Raw genomic sequence first — 21,860 nt, 5'->3', positions numbered from 1 at the left:
GTTGGATGATGTTGCGGCTTCCCTAGTCTGTCCCCAGCAGCAAGAAACTCCTCAAATAACTTTGCTTCAAGACATGCAACAGAAACTCGCCTCCCTGATGCAGGTCTGGCAGCCTGCAGCAAAGGAAGATGTCAGTAATCGTCCAGCTCTTGAGGTTCCAAGCGCTGTAAGTCATCCTGAGGAAGCTTTTGACGTGTGTCGCACAGGCGGCAAGCGTCCAGCAGCAAGTGACCTCAAGGTTCGACAGGACAGCAAGCGTCAAAAGATTGGACACCAGGACGACCGAGTAGCTGGACGCCAGGACGTCATGCGTCAAGAGGTTGGACGCCAGGACGCCGAGCGTCAAGAGTTTGGACGCCAGGACGCCAGGCGTCAAGAGGTTGGACTCCAGGACGCCAGGCATCAAGAGGTTGGACGCCAGGATGCCGACCGCCAAGAGTTTGGATGCCAGGTTTCAAGAGGTTGGACGCCAGGACGCCGAGCGTGAAGAGTTTCTACTCCAGGACGCCAGGCGTCAAGAAGATAATAAGGAGACGAGGAGGAGGAAGCAGGACGTCGCTACTTCGGTCTTAGGACAATCAGAAGAAGGGAACGATGATATCCCCCCCTTCTCCTGTTAATCCCGTAGAGGACATTTCCGATGAAGAGGATCGGAAGGAACAGCACCCCTCGTCGGACTTAAAAAGACTCATGAGGGTCTTTACAGAAGTTATTCCGGAGAACTTTATTCCGGCTGCCCCTCATTCCCCACCTTCAGAATTTACTCTAGGGACGGCGTCAAAGAAGGCCATATTTACGAAGATGGTTTTGTCCCGCTCGTCCAAGAGAGCGTTGAAAGTCATGAGGGATTGGATGGAGACTAAGAAGGACCAAGGAAAGACAGTATTCTCGTTTCCTCCGGCCATATTAGCATCTAGATCGAGTATCTGGTATGAGACTGGAGAAGCTCTCGGCCTGGGAGTTCCTGCCTGTTCCCAGGGGGACTTCTCGAGTCTGGTGGACGCCTCTCGTCGGGTGGCCATGGGAAAGACTAAGGTTTCTTGGTCAACATCAGAGATGGACCACCTCCTCAAAGGAATATTCAGAGCCTTTGAGGTCTTTAACTTCCTGGACTGGACTCTGGGAGCCTTGGGAAAGAAGATAGTCTTTCAAGACCGCTGACACCGAAGAGCTGGTACATCTGATATCATGTATAGATAAAGCACTTAGAGATGGTTCCAACGAGTTAGCAGCGCTTTTCTCGGCAGGAATTCTTAAGAAAAGAGCCCAAATTTGTTCTTTCCTTGCTAATGGGGTCACGCCCATTCAGAAATTGGAACTGCTTTATGCGCCTCTTTCCGCACACCTTTTCCCGCAAGAGTTGGTGAAAGAGGTCTCCTCTGCCTTAGCCCAAAAGGCCACGCAGGACTTGATAACGAAGACAGCGAGGAAAGTTCTGCCAGCGAGCTTCATAACACAAAAAATTAAGGAAGAAGCTCCTGTGTCTCGGGTTTCTCAGCCCTTTCGGGGTAAAGCCCTCGATAGAGGTAACACTAGACCTACGAGAAAGAGGACAAAGAGGAGATGCTCCAGACAAGGACGAAGCAGGGTCTGATGGCACTCTTCTTTAGACAGCGGTAGGAGCCAGACTGTCCAACTTCTGGCAAGTATGGGAGAAAAGAGGAGCAGACCTTTGGTCCATTTAACTGCTCAAGGAGGGGTACAAGATTCCTTTCCTGAGAAAACCTCCTTTAGCAGTAAAACTAATAGAGCTTTCGGCCAGATACAGAGAGGAATCCAAGGCGCAGGCGATACAACAGCAAGTTTCTCTGTTTTTGCAGAAGGGAGCACTAGAGAAGGTTCGAAATCTGGAGTCACCAGGTTTTTACAATCGATTATTCCTGGTTCCCAAAAGCTCGGGGGTACTGGACGCGAGTGCTCTCAACGTTTTTGTACAAAAAACAAAGTTCACAATGGAGATGACTAAATCAGTCCTATCAGCAGTCAGACAGGACGACTGGATGGTCTCTTTGGATCTTCAGGATGCATATTTTCACATCCCTATCCACCCTAGCTCCAAGAAGTACCTGAGGTTTGTTTACAAAGAAAAAGTGTTCCAGTTTCGGGCTCTTTGCTCTGGCCTAAGCACCGCTCCTCAAATTTTCACGAGGCTGATGAACAACTTAGCGGGAATGCTACACACGAGAGGTATCAGGGCCTCACTGTATCTGGACGACTAGCTCCTCAGAGCTCCTTCCTACACTCGCTGCCTGGAGGATCTTCAGACAACAATTCGTTTATCAGAGGAACTAGGCCTTCTGGTGAACAAGCAGAAGTCACAACTGACCCCATCCCAAGAGATCCTGTACCTGGGTATGAGGATTCATAGTCAGACTTTTCGGGCTTTTCCGTCTGCGTCAAGGACGGAGCAAGCCTTAGTAAAACTGCAGGACTTCCTAAGGAAACGGACGTGCTCTGCGAGAGAATGGATGAGTCTGCTGGGGACCCTTTCCTCGCTAGAGCAGTTTGTCTCCCTGGGAAGACTAAAACTTCGCCCACTTCGGTTCCACCTCAATTGGAACTGGGACAAGGGCAGAGGAACCCAGACCTAGTGTTGTTTTCCGACGCCTCAGACTCGGGGTGGGAGGCAACACTAGGAAAGTTGGAGGTCTCGGGCTCCTGGACCAGAGGACAAGAGAGGTTCCACATAAATCAAAAGGAGCTGACTGCTATCTTTTTGGCTCTCAAAGAGTTCGAAAGCTCAGTTCAGAACAGGGTTGTGAAGGTCAACTCCGACAACAAGACGGCGTTGGCCTACATCAACAAGCAAGGCAGAACCCACTACAGGTTTCTGTACGAGACGTCGAGAGAACTCCTTCTCTGGGCGAAAGAGAATAACATGAGTTTACTATGAGATTCAGGGTCTCTGTAACACGGTTTTTTGGACTTCGCTCCTTGTCAAAGCATCGGATGTAGCTGAAAGTTGACATATGTATATTTTACAACCACACACAAATTTTGTCAGCATTATCAATAACCTAAACCCGATGGTTTTGATTTTTATAGAGTAAAAATGAACTAGCCGACGCCACGGCCAATGATTACGAGCCAAGAGTCGAAAAACATTCATTACGTAAGCAAGGTAAACAAACACCTTTTGACTAAATGTTGCCCCGCCCATCCACCAGACAGAAATGCCATCGGCTCTGAAACCCAAAGACTTTATGAATGGCGGAACGATACATAGATGTGGATGGGGTATCAGTGCTAGCTTAGTAATACTACTGTAGCAGTAGTGCCGCAACAGTATAGCAGTAATATACATGAATTAAACGTTTAGACCAACTGCTGGGATCCTTGAGGATCATTTAGCACTTCTTACAACTACTCGAGAAATTAGTTTTTATAGCCAGAAGTTAAATTTTCTAATCCAACAATGCCCCTGATAGCCTTCAGTGTTATCCTGAATTATAACGAGGCCAAAGTGGGTGGAGCCTCATGAAGTCATCATTCTGACGATAATTATTGGTGAAGGTTTAAAGCCAATATACGGTACCGGCTATTTTTTTTCAGTAAATAGGTAGATAGCCAATAAATAAAATTGCTTGACATAGGATATAACAGTTATCAAATCAAGCTTGTCTACTATGTTTTTGGTAATTACCAACTATTCCCTACATCTTGTCAATCTGATTGTGACCTATAAAGTAGACTGTAATTTCTTTGGAAACTTATTTTGGGAATTAGACTAATAATCGAAGTGTTTTTGTATTTATTAACCTATTTTGTTGGTTTGTTCATTATGACAATTATCAGTGGGGAGGTTCTAGAGTTCATAAAGGTGTACTGCTTTGCTTGTATTTAAATTTGTATGTCATTGTTGCCAGAGGTTTAGCCTCCGTTACGTATAGCCAATCATCCATCGAGAAACAAGGAAGAAATGATGTCATAAGTTATGTAACGAGTGCGTTCGAAACCTTTTCTCTGAGTAAGTTGGCCCGTCTTCAAAAAAGGTCACTTTTACATTATAAGTACCAAATTTATTCAACCTACGTAGTGCAGAATACACTCAAAATTTATGTGTTGATATAATATGTATTCTTAATAAGCGTTATATTTATGAAATGCATAGATAAAAAGTTATTGCGAAAAAACCTTGTTACAGAGGCCTTGAATCTCATAGTAGTCACACGCTTTATTCAAGGGGAAAGGATTGTCAAGGCAGACATCCTGAGCAGGAAAGGTCAAGTCTTGGCAATGGAATGGACTCTACATCAGGATGTCTGCAAGAGCTTGTGGCGGATTTGGGGACGTCCATGCATTGACCTCTTTGCCACAGCACAAACGAAGAGGCTGGAGACTTACTGTTCTCCCGTACCAGATCCCGAAGCGACTTACATAGACGCGTTCCTCATGGATTGGTCGCATTTAGACTTGTACGCTTTCCCTCCTTTCAAGATAGTACACAAAGTTCTACAGAAGTTCTATTTCACGAGGGCACCAGAATGACTCTAGTGGTCCCTTTTTGGCCAACAAGAGAATGGTTCACAGAGGTACTGGAATGGATGGTGGACACCCCCAGAAGTCTCCCTATGAGAGTAGATCTACTCAAACAACCCCACTTGGAAAGGTATCACCAAAACCTCCAAGCTCTACAAGTAACTGCCGTCAGACTATCGAAAAACTCACAAGAGCTAGAGGTTTTTCGAAGGAGGCAGCTAGAGCAATCGCAAGAGCAAGGAGGTCATCCACCATTAAGGTATACCAATCCAAGTGGGAGATATTTAGAAGATGGTGCAAGGACAACTCTGTTTCCTCTTCCAGTACCCCTGTGACCCAGATAGCTGACTTCCTTCTTTACCTTAAGAGGAGACGTAACTTTTTGACCTCAACCATTAAGGGATACAGAAGCATGTTGGCAGCTGTCTTCAGACACAGGAACTTGGACTTGTCTGACAATAAAGATCTCCAAGACCTTCTCAGATCCTTCGAAACCACTAAGGAGAGACTACAGTCCTCACCAGCTTGGAATCTAGACGTAGTCCTGAAGTTTCTCATGAGTGATAGGTTCGAGCCTTTGCATAAAATATCATTAAAAGACCTCACCATGAAAACTTTTCTTAGTCAGTTTGGCTACAGCAAAACGAGTCAGTGAAATTGATGTCTTCAGCAAAACTGTAGGTTTTAGACATGGCAAGGCTATCTGCTCTCTACAGCTGGGGTTTTTAGCAAAGAATGAACGCCCATCTCAGCCCTGGCCCAAAGCGTTCGAGATTCCGAATCTATCGGATATCGCAGGTGAAGAATTAGAGAGAGTCCTGTGTCCGGTAAGAGCTCTTTAAGTATTACCTGGAAAGGACGAAGGATTTACGTGGCAAGTCAGAAGCGCTTTGGTGCTCAGTTAAAAAGCCCTCTCTGCAAATGTCAAAGAATGCACTATCCTTTTTTATCAGACAATTGATAAGGGAAGCTCATTCGGAATGTCCTGAGGCGGACCTCAAGCTGCTGAAAGTCAAAACACACAAGGTTAGGGCAATAGCAACCTCTGTAGCCTTTAAGCAGAATAGGTCCCTTCAGAGTATCCTGAACACGACCTTCTGGAGAAGCAAATCAGTGTTTGCCTCGCACTACTTGAAACAAGTGCAAACTCTTTATGAAGACTGCTACACGCTGGGGCCATTTGTAGCAGCTAATTCAGTAGTGGGAGAAGGGACTACCCCTGCAATCCCATAACCCAATACCCTTTTTCTTTCCTTGGAATTATTGAATTTTATGGTTGTTTGTGGAGATTGGATGCAGTCTTCTACAATCATTGATTTTCAGTCAGGTGGTCATTTTGTTCCTTGGTAGCGCCCGGAACAAGGGTATTGTAGGAGGTCTAGTCACATAGAGGTTATACACCGGTTGACAGCTACTAGAGGCCTTCAGCCCCCTGGGTGGATCGCTGGATCTCTTAAGGAAGGCAGACATAATGAGACAGGATATCATTGAAGTCAGCTTCCTTAACAGGTAGGAACCTTAAGTTGGTTTATTAACCCTTATGTCAATTCCAACGATGATAGCTGTCTCTGACCTGCCACCGAAGGTGTTAATCAGCTATATATATAACTACCAGGTGAGTTCGATGTTTAAAAATGATGTTTTCATAATAAAATAAATTTTTGAACATACTCACCTGGTAGTTATATATACAGTAAGTCCTCGGGTTACGCTGGTCTCGACTTACGATGTTTCGTGGTTACGAACGCGCCCCCATAAAAATATAAAAAATAATATTTTGCGTCGTTCCGTCTTACGCGGTTTAGCGTCGTAAGCAACGTAAACAAACGCGAACTAGTTCCGGGCGCACGGCGGAAGAATACGCTTTGTGGGGGAGAGGACGGCGTCGCTTCGCTACGCTCATTCCTCGCCCATACGCCATTTTGGTTGTTTACACTGCCTCTCTCTCCCTCGTGTTGTATCGTTTTTGTAACTTTTTGCTCTTTGTTATGGCTCCCAAGCGCAAGGCGGACTCTTCTGATGGTAGTGCATCGAAGAAAAGAAAGGCCATCACCATGGAAATTAAAGTGGACATTATAAAGCGATCTGAGAAGGGAGAAACGCCAACAAACATTGGCCGCTCGCTTGGCCTTAGCCGTTCGACCGTTGCTACCATTATCAAAGATAAAGAGCGCATCGTTGAACATGTGAAAGGATCTGCTCCTATGAAAGCGACAGTCATAACTAAGCAGCGTAGTGGTCTAATAATTGAATCACCTGCCTCAGCATCTCCAGCAACTTCTGGAGGTTCTTTTTCTCTTCACTAACCTCCCCCAGTCTCTCCAGCACCGCAGCTTCCTCTCCAGTGTGCAAGCCAATCAAACTAATAAAGGTAAGGAATTGTTCTCTCGTTGTTATTGATAGGTATTTACATTAAATCATGTGGTATTTTTCAATGTTCCGACTTACGCTGAAAATCGTGTTACGACGCATCGTAAGAACGGATCAACATCGTAACTCGAGGACCCCCTGTATAGCTTACGTCCCTGACGTCACAGCAGAATTTCAAAACTCGCGGCAATCGCCGATTGGGTAGTCAGGTGTACCACCTGTGCGCCCTCTACCCAGGTACCTGGAACCATTCCAACTATTCCGCAGATCTTCCATGCCCCTAGTCTCTAGAGGGGAGGAGGGTGGGAATTAAATTATATATAACTACCAGGTGAGTATGTTCAAAAATTTATTTTATTATGAAAATATCATTTTTTAAAATAAATTTACAGCAATTTCTGGTATCTGTGCATAAAGACTAAGTGTAAAATTTATGAATAACATTAGGATTTTATATATTTTTAGACATGTATGCATTTTTAACCCTTAAACGCCGACTGGACGTATTTTACGTCGACATTTTTTGTCTCTCGGGTGCCGACTGGACGTATTTTACGTCGACATACAAAAGTTTTTTTTAAAAATTCGCGGAAAAATACTTTTAGGCCTACCAGCCAAAAACTCTTGAATCACGCACCTTGGGGGATGCTGGGAGTTCACGGATCAAGGTGTTGTTTTGTTTACAATCGTTACGCAGGCGCGCAAGCGCGAATTTCTTTCTTGCCGCACTAAAAAGTATCTGTGACACATCTCTGAAATTATTTAAAAAGGTAAAAAAATTATGTCACTTTGACATAATTTTTTTACCTTTTTAAATTAGCCGTTACATGGACTATTATATATGAAAATGTGCGTATTTTTATGTAGAATACAACAAAAAATACTCATGATTGTAGCTTTTATCAGTTTTGAGATATTTTCATATAAATAACGATAAGTGCCAAAATTTCAACCTTAGGTCAACTTTGACTCTACCGAAATGGTCGAAAAATGCAATTGTAAGCTAAAACGCTTATCTCTTAGTAATATTCAATCATTTAACTTAATTTTGCAACTAATTGGAAGTCTCTAGCACAATATTTCGATTTATGGTGAATTTATGAAAAAACTTTTTCCTTACGTCCGCGCGGTAACTCTTCCGAAAATAATCATACATGCGATTGTGGTAATGTTTGCACCATTTTAAATTAGCCGTTACATAAAGTTTTATATATGAAAATGTGCGCAATTTCATGCACAATACAACTAAAAACAACCCATGGTTGTAGCTTTTATCAATTTTGAAATATTTTCATATAAAAAATAAGTGACAAATTTTCAACCTTCGGTCAATTTTGACTCTACCGAAATGGTCGAAAAACGCAATTGTAAGCTAAAACGCTTATATTCTAGTAATAGTCAAGCATTTAACTTCATTTTGCAACAAATTGGAAGTCTCTAGCACAATATTTTGATTTATGGTGAATTTATGAAAAAAATAACATTTTCTTTACGTCCACGCGGTAACTCTTCCGAAAAAATCATACACGTGCGATTGTGGTAATGTTTGCACCATTTTAAATTAGCCGTTACATAACGTTTCATATATGAAAATGTGCGCAATTTCATGTATAATACAACAAAAAATAGTTGAAGGTTGTAGCTTTTCTCATTTTCGAAATATTTGCATATAAATCACGATAAATAGAAAAAAAACCACGTTCGGTCAACTTTGACTCTACCGAAATGGTCGAAAAACGCAATTGTAAGATAAAACTCTTACAGTCTAGTAATATTCAGTCATTTATCTTCATCGTGAAACAAATTCGAAGTCTCTAGCACAATATTTAAATTTATGGTGAATTTTTAAAAAAAAACTTTCCTCCCCTCCGCGCGCGGATTCTCCGCCACAAATCTCCGAAATGCGTAAGTCCCATTCTCGGAATATTTGCTCCGTTCCATATTAGGCATTTCATAGAGTTTTATATATGAAAATGTGCGCAATTTCATGTGGAATAAAACTAAAAATATTTGAAAGTTGTAGCTTTTCTTATTTCCGAAATAATTGCATATAAAAAAATATATATAAAAAAAATTTGACATTCGGTCAAGTTTAACTCGTCAGATATGGTCGAAAACTGCATTTGTAAGCTAATATTCTTACAGTATAGTAATATTCAATCATTTGTCTTAATTTTGAAAGAAATTGGAAGTCTCTAGGACAATATTTAGATTTATGGTGAATTTTTGAAAAAAATATGTGTTTACGTCTGCGCGTTACGAATTCATGCATTATTTTGTGATAATATTTTCTCTGTGTTGCTTTTATCGTTTTACAATTTGTTATATACCAAAATGATTGCAATTTAGTGTACATTACAACGAAAAAAAAGTAACTTGTTACCTTCAACCGTTTTGCGCACAGCGCGATTTGAATACAATTATATATGAAATTTTGTTTTTGCGCTATCATATATCGCATTATTTATATATGATAATGATAATTTTTTTCATTTCTGATGGTTGCATACTAAACTTCAGGCAATGACAAAAAAAGGAGCCAAAAATGAACTCTTAATCTTCAAAACTAAGCGCGCTATGATTTTTTGAAAAAAATATTTTTTCCGCTCCCGCGCTCACTCTGAAACGTCTCCGGCACACGGGAGACATTTTTTTTTCTACTGCTTCGGCGTTTAAGGGTTAAGATAACATAAATGAATGTGAACATATCACCTAAAATTCCTTTTTGGGCTCCTGAATAGCAAGAGACAGTGCCAGCACAAGGCTGGATTAATCTAACGACGACTTAAAATAAACAATAAAAAATTTATATCAAACAGTAGTTTAAGCAATAATATTTAAAACAAACATGCAGACTCAATCATCCTGATGCATAAAGCTTGATATAGGCTAGTGTGTGAAATAATGGTAACTAAAGTTTAACACATAATATATTTTTTTACAGTTTTTAAAAGGTACAGTAAATCCAACTCTTATGTAGAACAATGTACCATTCATTATTCTCCAGTTAGTAATAAAAAAAAATGTTATGAGTAATCATTTACAATAATCAGTTACTCAAAAAGGGATTTTGACAGAGGAAAAATCTATTTCTGGGCGAGAGACCTGTGCCGCCCAGTGAAATGCTCCTTACAGCATCATTTCTAGGGTATAAAACTGCTATATATACCAGAGAAAAAAGTTGCATGGAATGCCGGGCATATGCCTAGCTTGCTCACCCATATAGGGTGTCGGTATAGTAACTGGGGCATGAAAAAACACTCTCAGAGGTCTCTTACCAATTAGTTATCTCCTCTCCCAACATCCCCCGTTACTACGAGGTGCCGTTCTACATCCCACTACTGCCCGCCACCCCTCTACCACCCATGCGTACCTAAACATTCCTCATAGCATCCCAAGCTTGGACCAGTCTAGGGTGAGGAAAAACAAGGGTGGGTTCACTGGCGGCACAGGGTCTCTCGCCCAGAAATAGATTTTTCCTCTGTCAAAATCCCTTTTCTGGGCTCAACCTGTGCCGCTCCGTGAAATAGTAACAGAGAATTGGTCCAATAGCTTGTAATTAGTTACCTGAAAAGGAATAGAATAAAAACTAGGATATATAAAGAAGGAACTTTAATACCGTATGAAAATATATAATCTAATACAAACTGACATAAAAGTAATCGGTTATCAAAAACTTATTCAGGAAAAACATTTCCAAAAGAAAATAAAGGTGTCTACTAGTAACCTTTATACAAGACAAATATACATACTATACTGGTACTCAAAAGGAGGGGTCCAAGAATTTCTTGGAAACCATCAAAAGATATCACAATATATCTTAATACTATACAATTTACATCCAATAAACTAAATGTTGAGTACCAGAACAGGTTAATTACAATACAGGTGAGTACCAAATCTAATTTAATTACAGGTGAGTAACAAGGCTAAGGCAGGGACAATAAATGAGGCAGGTAGGGGAGAAAGAAAGGTAAGGAATACTAATGAATTAACTTCTTAACATGGTTCTGATATATCAGGAGGAACTACATTTCCTGCTGCCACTGTTGCAAATTTTAGGGCTTCCAAGGATTTTAAGTAATGGCGTTTAAATACTAATGGTGATTTCCAACCTGTATACTTTTTTAAATCTTCAAAATTCATATGGTGAAAATAATTAACTGACGTGGCTACTGCTCGAATATCATGAGCATGTGGAATTGATTCTGGATTAGCTTGTTTGATAAAATAAAGAATCTGCTGTCTAATTCCTTTTAAGGAAATGTTTCCTCCATTTTCTCTAATAAATAAAGGGCCTGAAGACTTATTAGAAGTTCTGTTCAGATAAGCTTTCAAAGTGTTAACTGGACATAAGGATGGATCCTGTGGAAGTGGGACAATCCTCCACGGTGACCATCGGTTCTGTGGATCCTCATTCTTTGCTAAAAATCTCTTGTCTGGAAAGATTTGTACTTCCCCAGATGCGAGAAAAACAATATGATTCGGTTCTCTAGATAATGCTGAAAGCTCAGATAAGATATTCTGGCTCCAGATGCTAAACTTACCAAAAATAAAGTTTTTCTAAACAGTGTTATGTATGAACATGAATCATTATTGGTTTCAGAGGCCAGTTTAAGAACATCATTTAAAAACCAGGAAACTGTGTGGGAGCGGGTTACTGGTTTTAGTCTGGCGCAAGCTTTTGGAATTGATGAAAAATATGAATCTGTAAGATTAATATTAAACCCAATCTGAAATATCTTCTTCAAGGCAGATTTAATTGTTGTAATTGTATTAGCTGCTAATCCCGTTTCAAACAGGGTCCTAAAAAAGGTAACTGCTAGGTTCCGAGTCATTGCTCTATACCTTAGAATCTCTTAAGAACTTTGCCAGTTTTCTTACAGCTGAATCATATTGACGAAGGGTTGAGTCTCTTTTATCTGACTCTTAGAAACAAGGTATTTTAGAGGATCAATGTTAGCATCTCTTTTGTGCTGCAAATTTCATAAAGTCCATAAAGTTAGGGCACTCCGAATTCTTGAGGAAGCTAACACACTGCGAGTTTGTACTACCTGTGTCAACTTGGGATCTGGGATCCGCCGAGGGAGGAGTCCTAGTTCTACCATCAGAGGAAACCAATTGCTCTTGGGCCAAATGGGGGCTACCAGAGCTATCTGACCTTTGAAAGTCCTGAGTTTGTCTAGTACTTTCATTAACATGTTTATCGGAGGGAACAGATAAATTCTTTGCCAAGTGTTCCAATCTATGGACATGGCGTCCGTGGCATAGGCCAGAGGGTCCAGGTTGGGAGCAACATAACATTTTAGTTTGTTGTTGGATTCCGTGGCGAATAGGTCCACCTGAAGGTTCGGAATCTGTTGACAAATCCAATTGAATGAATCTTTGTCCAATGACCATTCCGACTCCAGCGGAGTTGTCCTTGAAAGTGCGTCTGCTACCACATTTCTCACTCCTGCCAGGTGTACAGCTGACAGGTGCCATTGGTTTCTTGTTGCAATCGTAAAGATTGCTATCATCACATGATTTATGTGACTTGATTTGGATCCCCCTCTGTTTAAGCAATGGACAATTACTTCGTTGTCCAGAATTAATCTGATGTGTTGCTTCTTTGCCGGGGCTAGTTTCTTCAGAGTTAAGAATACTGCCATGGCTTCCAATATGTTTGATGTGGAGTTGACGCAATGTTACTGACCACAAACCTTGGACTTTTTCGTATTGGGAGTAACCTCCCCAACCGCTTAGAGAGGCGTCTGTGTGTATTACCAACGCTGGTGGTGGAAATCGTAGGGGAATCGATTTTGCCAGATTCTTGGCCTTGGTCCAAGGGAGCAATCTTTTCTTTTTAGTATTTTGTGGGATTAGAGATATTTTGTCTCGTTTTCCTCTTGTTTCGCCTTGGATCGCCATACCCGATTTATATCTTTCAGTTTTGCCTTTAGTAATGTGTCTGTTACTGATGCAAACTGAAGTGAGCCTAGAATTCTTTTCTCTTCTCTGGACTTAATTTTGTCCTTGAGAAAATTTTTTGTTTTCTTTGCTATTTCTTTCCTTTTTGTTGAGGGAAGAGATAGTCTGTGTGTGATTAGGTTCCATTGCAGTCCTAACCATTGGAAACGTGCTGCTGGAGTAAGACGGGACTTCTTGAGGTTTATTTTGAAACCTAAGTGTTCCAAAAATTTTATGACTTTGTTTGTTGTCCTTACGCAATCCTCTACATTTGCTGGCCCATATAAGCCAATCGTCTAGATAGGCCACTAACTGTATTCCTTGAGTTCTCAGCTCTTGGACTACTGTCTCTGCCAGCTTCGTAATATCCTGTGCGCTATACTGAGTCCGAATGGCATCACTTTGAATGAGTATGCCCTTCTGCCTAGTTTGAATCCTAGAAAGGGACGAAAATGCCTTTGCTATCGGAAACATGATAGTAAGCGTCTGTAAGATCTATAGAGGTGGTGACGGCCCCACGGGGAAGTAAGGTCCGCACCTGCGAGATAGTCAACATATGGAACTTGTCGCATCGAATGTAAGTATTCAGATGTGACAAATCTAGAATCACCCTTCTTTGTTCTGAGTCTTTCTTTGGCACGCTGAACAAGCGTCCTTGAAATTTCAAAGATCTTACTTCTTTTATTGCATTCTTTTGCAAAAGATCTTTGGTGTATAGGTCTAGTTCTGCCGATGGAGCTTGATGAAAACTGGTTAGTGGAGGGGGCCCTTTTATCCAACTCCACCCCAGACCCTTGGATACTATGCTGGAAGCCCACTTGCTGAACCTCCACCGGCTCCGAAATTTGTATAGTCTTCCCCCTACCTGAGATATCTCAATGGTTTGAAGAGGGTCTGTTTCCTCGTCTACTCCTGTATCCTCTGCCTCTTGTTGAAGTCCTTCCACCTCTATTATGAAAGTTACCTCTGGCTCTACTACCTCTGGCGTACCTATTGTACCCATGGAAACACTCCTTGTGTCTCAAAGGAGGGGTTTAAAAGCCGGAGAAGGAGCTTGATGTTGAGGAGGCTGAGTCATCCAAACGTATTGTTGTTGTTGGGGTTGGGATTTAGACGTAGACGGCTGAGTCCCTTGAGGTACAGGAATCGTCGTCTGAACGACAGCTTGGGGTTGTGGAGTCTGGTATGATTGGAAGTTCCTAAACCTCTTCCTGCCTCTTGTCTGATTTCCTGATTGTTCATATTTCCGTTTTGGCATCAGGCCCCAATGAACTTTGAGACTTTGATTGACCCTAGCAGCCTCACCTAAGACACTGTTAACAATGTCTTCTGGGAATAAGTCTGGGCCCCAAATTGAGGCTTTAATCAGTTTATTTGGCTCATGCCTTATTGTAGCTTCTGAAAGCACATGCTTTCTGCAAATTACGGCGTGCTACAGCAAAGTCATAGGCATCACTTTGAAGTGTGAGGAGGAGAGACTTGGTAAGGATCTTGAACAATGACTCGTCTTGGTATACCAGCGAAGCCATTTCTGCCATTGTAGCGGAGTTGATTGATCTACTTAACCGAGTACGTGCCTCATACTCGATTCTGACCAAGGATTCTGGGAGTCTCGGAAGTTTGTCACTGAACTGTGTAGAGGCACAGTTAATGTTCAGTTTCCCTGTGGTGAAAGTTGCTGGGGCGTCAACCCAGCATTCATGATCTCCCGGAAAAAGTAGAGAAAGTCAACTCCGTCTCTCTTAGTTGTGGCATGGGCTTGTCCTCCATAGCCGCCTGAAGAGCCAGATCAACTACTTTTGTAGTACAAGGTGTCGGTGTTAGACCTTCTACTACAAACATTGTGTAAGAACTCTTATGGGGGGGACAACATTGTGTTCACACACTCCCATTCGTTCAATGTCCGGACCCATGCGGACTGGAGCCTGTTCCTTAGGATAGATCATCGTCTCCTTAGGAATCTTATCTAGTCTTACTAGCGCTTCCTCTGTCAGTCGAGCATATCCTGGGAAGGGAAACTGCAATCCCGGCGGGTAGAAATTCAAAGTCCTCTACCGGCCGAGTTCCACATCCTTCTATGGTTAACATGCCATCCACGAATGGTGCATGTAAAGCCAATCGCCACGGATTGCTCTTTACGAAAGCCGGAAGTTTGGAAGCGTCTGGCACACAAACTGTTGTTGTTGTGGCAGTCCGGTTCTCAGGAGATTTTCTAACATGTTCTCCTGGTTTAGCAGTCTTCTGAGCAAAAAGTGTCCATAGACTGCAACCGATCCGAGATGGTTCCAATCTGAGATTGGACCATACTTCCCATCTTCTCCATTAAAAGATTAGAGAAGGCAACCGGATCAAAGGAAGGTTCATGAAGCCTTAGATTTGGAGCTCCTTGATCTCGACCCGTGATGTAGGGGAGTAGCTGCTACCGGAATCTCCGAAGACTTAGATGCATTTAATGACTTGGTAAGTCTCGGTAACCTAGATGGTTTACTTGGCTTAGATAAGGCCTTCCTCAAGTGTTTGACTTTTGGTATTACTGAGCCTGGTTTGTCCCCAACCAGGGTCTTTGCAGTAAACCCTTGAAAAGAAGCATGAGAAGATGTTAAAGATGGTGCAGGGCTAAGAACAGGAATCTTAGACCGCACACTACTTGCCCCACTTACCTCCCTACCTTGATCGCTGCATCCAGAACATTGGTTCTATGTCAAGGCTGATGGCCCGCCACGTCTTCTAACACTTCTTCCCCTAGTCCCTCAAGATCTTCAGGCAAGGACTGCGTGTCTTCCCTTATCTTGGCAATAATGGGTGCAGCCACTTCCTTGGGAACTGCCGCTGACATCTTGGCATTTGGGTAGAGGAGGGTGCATAACTCCTCTGATTAGAATATAAGGTTTCTTAGCCTTAACGTTACGGCCGAATCCGCCAAACCCAGATCTTTGAGGGTCGAAAGAGATGTGTTCTTGACAGCCTGTGGGTCTGAAAAATAAGTACTAATTAGGATTATCACTTTCTTAAAACTAAAGAGAATAATTTGTTCACTTCTTGAATATCATAGCTTCATAAATTAGTAATGAAATATCTAAGTGCGTACTCACAGAGTCCGAGGTTATATCGGCAAAAAGCCCATAACAGATCTCACACGCATCCGGATGCCAGACGATGAGGTCATCGACCTGTACGGCGCAGGGTGCATGGGACCTGCAAACCTCATGTCTGCACCTTTGCGGAAGGACAGCTGCGCAAGCTGTCATCTGACAACGCACCACCTGTAAGGTAAATTGATACATAAGTATTCAATTTGTATATATAAACTACCGGAAGCCCCGGATTATTTATCGTAATCTTAAATTATAACATATATAGTAAAAATAGACTTCTGTATACTAAATCTTAACATATACAGCTCGGTCATTTAGTCTATGAATCTTTTTATTCTGTTGAAAATTATGGCGGATCTAACTTCGTATTTATCCGCCTGCTCCGGGAAACTAAATCCACTTAGGGAAAAAATATTCTCCAATGATTGTATCGCTACCAAGGTAGCCGTATACATACTGTACCAAAAGGTGTTGAGCGGCGGATATCGGTTACGTAGTCTGTCCGCCTGCTCCGAAATTTCGTGCATAGTAAACAGTAGAATATAAGATTTTGTAGGCTACGTCTGTACGCCTCTTCTGGGATCGACCGACAAAATTCTATTTGTGTGTAATCTACGATATCAGAACAGGGTGGGATACCTGAATCTGATCAGTACACTAAAATATTAGTGTGTAGAACTATTCCGGTTGTAACGGAATCAAAATAATGCGGCGGAAACCCGAAAGGGGAGACTGAGTGTACGCATAAGTTGCTCTATCCGGTGCGTTCGGAAGCCAATCGAAACCAGCTAGAAAAGCGTCACTGTCCTAACTCATGGTAAGACCATATCGCTACATATTCCGTCGCTCCCGATATAGACTATAACTAAAGCCTAAAAGTAACCTGAATCGTGTGATAAAAGGTATCTCCCCGAAGGGGTACTAGGCGGGAGCGGCAGAGCGAACTGGTTCGTCGCAATCAAGTGGACCATATGACCGGTCAGGTGGGACAACCCTACCGATGATAAAGATCCAATTGAACCACGAGATATGTAGCTTACAAAACTAAATGACCAAAATTAAAGTGAATAATAGATAATTAGGTAATAATGGCACACAACGAATACAACATAATATTAAGCTAGACAAAAATTAAGCCGAGCGAGAATAGCCTAGGTCTCCAACATCGGGTGAGATACCGATATGGTCAGGTAGGCTATATCACTCTTAATAATATCTCTACGAAATCGGGTGATTGCCGATTTAAGATGCAAAGATAAATTACGCTCAAAAGTTGTCAAACCAAGGGAAACTCCCTAAAGTAGGATATGACTCGAACATGTAATGCTCGGACCGTAGCCCAGTGTATGCCAAATCACTAAATATCTAAAACCCACGTAAACATCGTATAAAAATTATACAAAATATTAAAGTGCATTTATTTCCATATGTCTAGGACAAAAAATGATTGCCATTAGTATGAGGAACTAATGGTCAATCAACATGTAAACAAAGCTCCGTGAAGTAGCGACATCAAAATGGCCGACTGGGTCGGATATCTACGATCCTTGATCAAGATCATATTCTCGTAGGAAATACCTATGATAAAGAGAACGCAACTTCAGTGCATAGCACAACCAATAGTAGTACTCAACTTAGTAGTGGAAACTTCTAGGAGGTCCGACATTATGAAAATCAAGCACAAAAAATCAACACGAAAAACAGTAGTATTTCGTACGATGCTATTGAAAGGAATGTTTAGGTACGCATGGGTGGTAGAGGGGTGGCGGGCAGTAGTGGGATGTAGAACGGCACCTCGTAGTAACGGGGGATGTTGGGAGAGGAGATAACTAATTGGTAAGAGACCTCTGACAGTGGTTTTTCACGCCCCAGTTACTATACCGACACCCTATATGGGTGAGCGAGCTAGGCATATGCCCGGCATTCCATGCAACTTTTTTCTCTGGTATATATAGCAGTTTTATACCCTAGAAATGATGCTATAAGGAGCATTTCACTGGGCGGCACAGGTTGAGCCCAGAAAAGAAATTGATACTAGAATTTTCAGGAAGTAATCAAAGTAGCGCAAGTGATGATGCATCTCTATGACAGACTGTTTGGGATTTTTCATACCACTATATTAAAGTTGAAATTATTTTGTTCATATGTAGAACAAACTTCAGTCTTAACAATAGGATAGTTTCCAAGCCCCAGCTGGTAACCGGTTAAAACAATCAAAGATTGTATAGCAAGGAATCTGTGAGATCTGGCAACTCTTGCGCGTACAAGGTGAGAGCTGGTCAGAGTCCGCACATCATACTCCATGACGCTTTTAGTCTTTTCTTTAACTGCCTTGAGAGTAGACGCTATTGCTTTTGCTCTCCTTCCAAGCCAGTTGATTTGTGCTCATTTTTCCTTTCTTTTTCAATGTGTTTGTTGTGTGAGTGTTTCTGTTTATAATAAATTCCTCCAAGTCTTCACAGCCTCGTCAACGCATGTGCCCAAGCATTCAGGGATTCCCATGCTCAAGGTTTCTGGCGGCTGTGACCACAGATCCTCATACGACTTGCAGTAGGTGCCGAGCTAATTATTGCTTCTTGCCTGGATAGCTGAAAGCAGTCAGTACTGTCGACAGTGTGATCCTTGCTGTCATTGGAGCATCTTGCTTTCCGACATAAGGTATCATCTTCCGGGGATACCAACCTTACAGACTGTTTTGGAATATCATCTCCTTATGAATTATTGTTAGATTCTTGTTTTCAAGAAGAAATATTTAATATAAAGCAAATTATGGAGTAATTTTTGCCATCAGCAGTCAGATAATCACAATCATGGCAACTTTCAAACTTAGTGCTGTACACACAATTTGTGATCAAAATGTCTATAAATAGTGGTAGGGGGCTGTCATTGGCCAACAGCTCTCTCTCCCCATGGTAACCAGCCAGCCAGTCAGGTTTTAGCTGTACCAGTATTTTGTCTGAGAAAGAACATTTTGCACGTGAAACTGATGACGTGTGTGTGTTTTAAATATAGTATGTAGTTTTCAATAGTAAAGATGTATACCTGTACCATACATTTTTTAAAACAATGAGTACACTCACAGTTTGTGCATATGTGCTAATACCTGTTGGTTAAAGAGGCTCAAATTACCAGTATTTTCTGAGAGAGAGAGAGAGAGAGAGAGAGAGAGAGAGAGAGAGAGAGAGAGAGAGAGATATTATATATATATATATATATATATATATATATATATATATATTATATATATTATTTAGGACTAATGTTGGCAGATGTAAAAATTTTTTTTTAATCTTGGGATTTTCTAAAGTCAATTCTTGGGATTTTAATGAGAAAAATCATTTGAGCAGCAGCACACACTTAAAAGACTCTGATCAGCCATTAGCTTGCTTAATTACCAACATTATGAATTGACGCTCTTCTCCCCACAAAACTTTTTCGGATTTTAGAGCTTTTCAATTTTTAGAATTATGGATAAAAGATTGTGTAGTACGTACGTGTAATTAGTTAATCTAAATAGATATTTCCTCTAAATTTAGTCATTTACATTGTACAAAGTAGAAGAAAGTAATTTTTTTTTATTACTCACATAAGTTCAGAAAAGTAGCTCCACAGGGTCTATTCAGTATTAATTCTATGAATACAATATTTTGAAATATATATTTTTATGTTTAGATTGTTAAAGTCAAATATACAGTGGAACCCCCATATTCGTGTTCTCGGCATTGACGGACTTCTCTATCTACCCATTATTTGTGGGTATGTAATTCTCTTATTTCGGTATTTTCCTGAGAAATATCTACAATTTTTTTTTTATTATACAATGCACTTTTTGTGATGAAACTATTAAAAAAACCAGGTATAAACATTTTTTGTGGGTTTTTATTCAGTTTCAACCAACAAAATAGGCAGTTGTAAGCGTTGTTATAGGGGATTTCAACTATTGGCGGAGGGAGCTGTGGTATGCATTCCCCACGAACGAGGTGGGGGGAACTCTATACCTATTTCTATTAAGTAATGTACGAAAGTAGTATATTCATATTTTCCATTAGATCTGTGACCTTATTAATAATTAGTCTATTTTTGTATTTAGTAATATTTTGTGCACTTAATTTACTTATTGAAAGTTAAATTTTCATTCTATGTACTTAATTTCTTTCTTCTCAATTTCTTTCTTCTCTGATGTAGGTGCAATCTACTTGAAGTTGAAAATGTTGCGTCTACTAGGCCAGGTGAGTCTCCATGAGGCCATGTGCATAATGCAGACACACCGAATTTATCACTTAATAACTCAAAGACTCTTTATGATAATCTAATTCTGATTGAAAGATATGAAAATACAAAAATTTTTTTATGAATAAATCAAGACATATAACTTGAAAAGCTATTGAAAATAAACAGAGCTAGAAGCTATGAAAGAAAAAAAATCCAGGTGAAATGCGTCTCCATTGTACCCCTTACCCTATGTACATTGATACAGCTTGAGCATATGTATATCGTTGGAATTAATTTATTTTTGCATATATAATATATATATATATATATATATATATATATATATATATATATATATATATATATATATATATATATATATATATATATATATATATATATATATATATATATATATATATATATATATATAATATATATATATATATATATTCAAATAGTAAGTAGTAAATTGGTACTTTAAAGTTGAAAGATGAATTACAAAATATTGGTTAAGATATCCTTTCAGATACACTATATGAAATTACACTAATTTATAACCTATGAAAGTTAGTCCAGGGGTATCCTAATGTATAGGTTAGTATATTCCAATCTTTATTATTAATGGATTTTGTTACATCCTGGAAGGGTAGACCCCTGAGCAGTTTGATGAATTGAGATGAGACTGTACAGGCAGTCCCTGGTTATCAGCAATCTGGATTTATGGTGCTTGTCTAGCAACGACAATAACAGGATTTTGGGTCCTATTACATATCTGTCCGTCTCTGGTTATCGGCGCCAATAACTGGATATCAGTGCCAACAACCGGGGATTGGCCCTGATATAGCCGATTTTCAGTTATTGCCAATTTTTGTTTATCGACACATCATTAGGAGCAGAACCCCCTCTAATAACCGGGACTGCCTGTACATATATATATACCTAAATAATAGGTTTGGGACCAAATGCTCGCCCAGGAAGCAAAAGAATATGTGCAAGGTAGGGGTGAGCATGGTGTAGATAAACTTGTTTTGGTATATGAAGTAGCTAATGATGTAGAAGCTTTGTTCAGAGTTTTATCTTTGAGTTGGCAGTGTAAGTATAAATAAATGTAAGTTATTGTTCTGTTACTCTTACTATCAGGCCACTTCTTACAGGGGCCCAGTGGTTTATTGTTGTAAATAATTTGTACAGTTGATTTCTCAATTAATTTATTAGATAATTTGTTTCTTGAATATTTCAGGTTTTAGAAGAAACAGGGTATGATATCTCTTCTGTGATAGATCCAAATGTATTTTTGGAAACGTCCATAGGGGAGCAACGTGTACGTCTGTACATTATTACGGGAGTGCCAATGGATACTGAATTTGTCCCACGTACAAAAGGGGAAATTAAACAACTCAAATGGTTCCCCATTAATCAGTTGCCATCACATAAAAATGACCGTTATTTCAACAAAGTCAATGGATCAGCAAATATGTTCTACATGGTTATGCCATTTGTCAAGTGAGTATTATGAGATTATACTTTGTTATTTTGTAGTATATATGTAGTTTTATGCATCTTTTTTTAAAAAAGCACTTATTTTGTAGGGTAGAATTATAATTGAATTAAAGTATGATGTACTTACCTACAGCTTTCCATCTCTTAGTTCTCATCCAAGTAGGTCTTGGTCTTCCAACTTTTTTGGTGCCCACAGGAATCCAGAAGAGATGACAATATTATCCGAGGTGCAGTTAGTAAAGCATATCTAAC

The 21,860-nt window shown here is 40.5% G+C and overlaps 1 protein-coding gene across 1 annotated transcript in view; it reads left to right on the top strand.

Moving 5' to 3' along the window:
• Positions 1-20,050: 20,050 nt before the first annotated feature.
• Positions 20,051-21,860, top strand: part of LOC135216775 (m7GpppN-mRNA hydrolase-like) — a gene marked incomplete in the record, with an annotated part of 310,615 nt that continues 308,805 nt past the window's right edge. Inside the window, 2 exon segments of the mRNA XM_064252259.1 lie at positions 20,051-20,122; positions 21,349-21,611. Coding sequence (XP_064108329.1) covers positions 20,102-20,122; positions 21,349-21,611 — 284 coding nt within the window.

Source organism: Macrobrachium nipponense, chromosome 6, assembly GCF_015104395.2.
Source record: "Macrobrachium nipponense isolate FS-2020 chromosome 6, ASM1510439v2, whole genome shotgun sequence".
Lineage (NCBI taxonomy): Eukaryota > Metazoa > Arthropoda > Malacostraca > Decapoda > Palaemonidae > Macrobrachium > Macrobrachium nipponense.
Note: the sequence above shows the minus strand (reverse complement) of the source record. Positions and strands in the feature narration are given on the sequence as shown.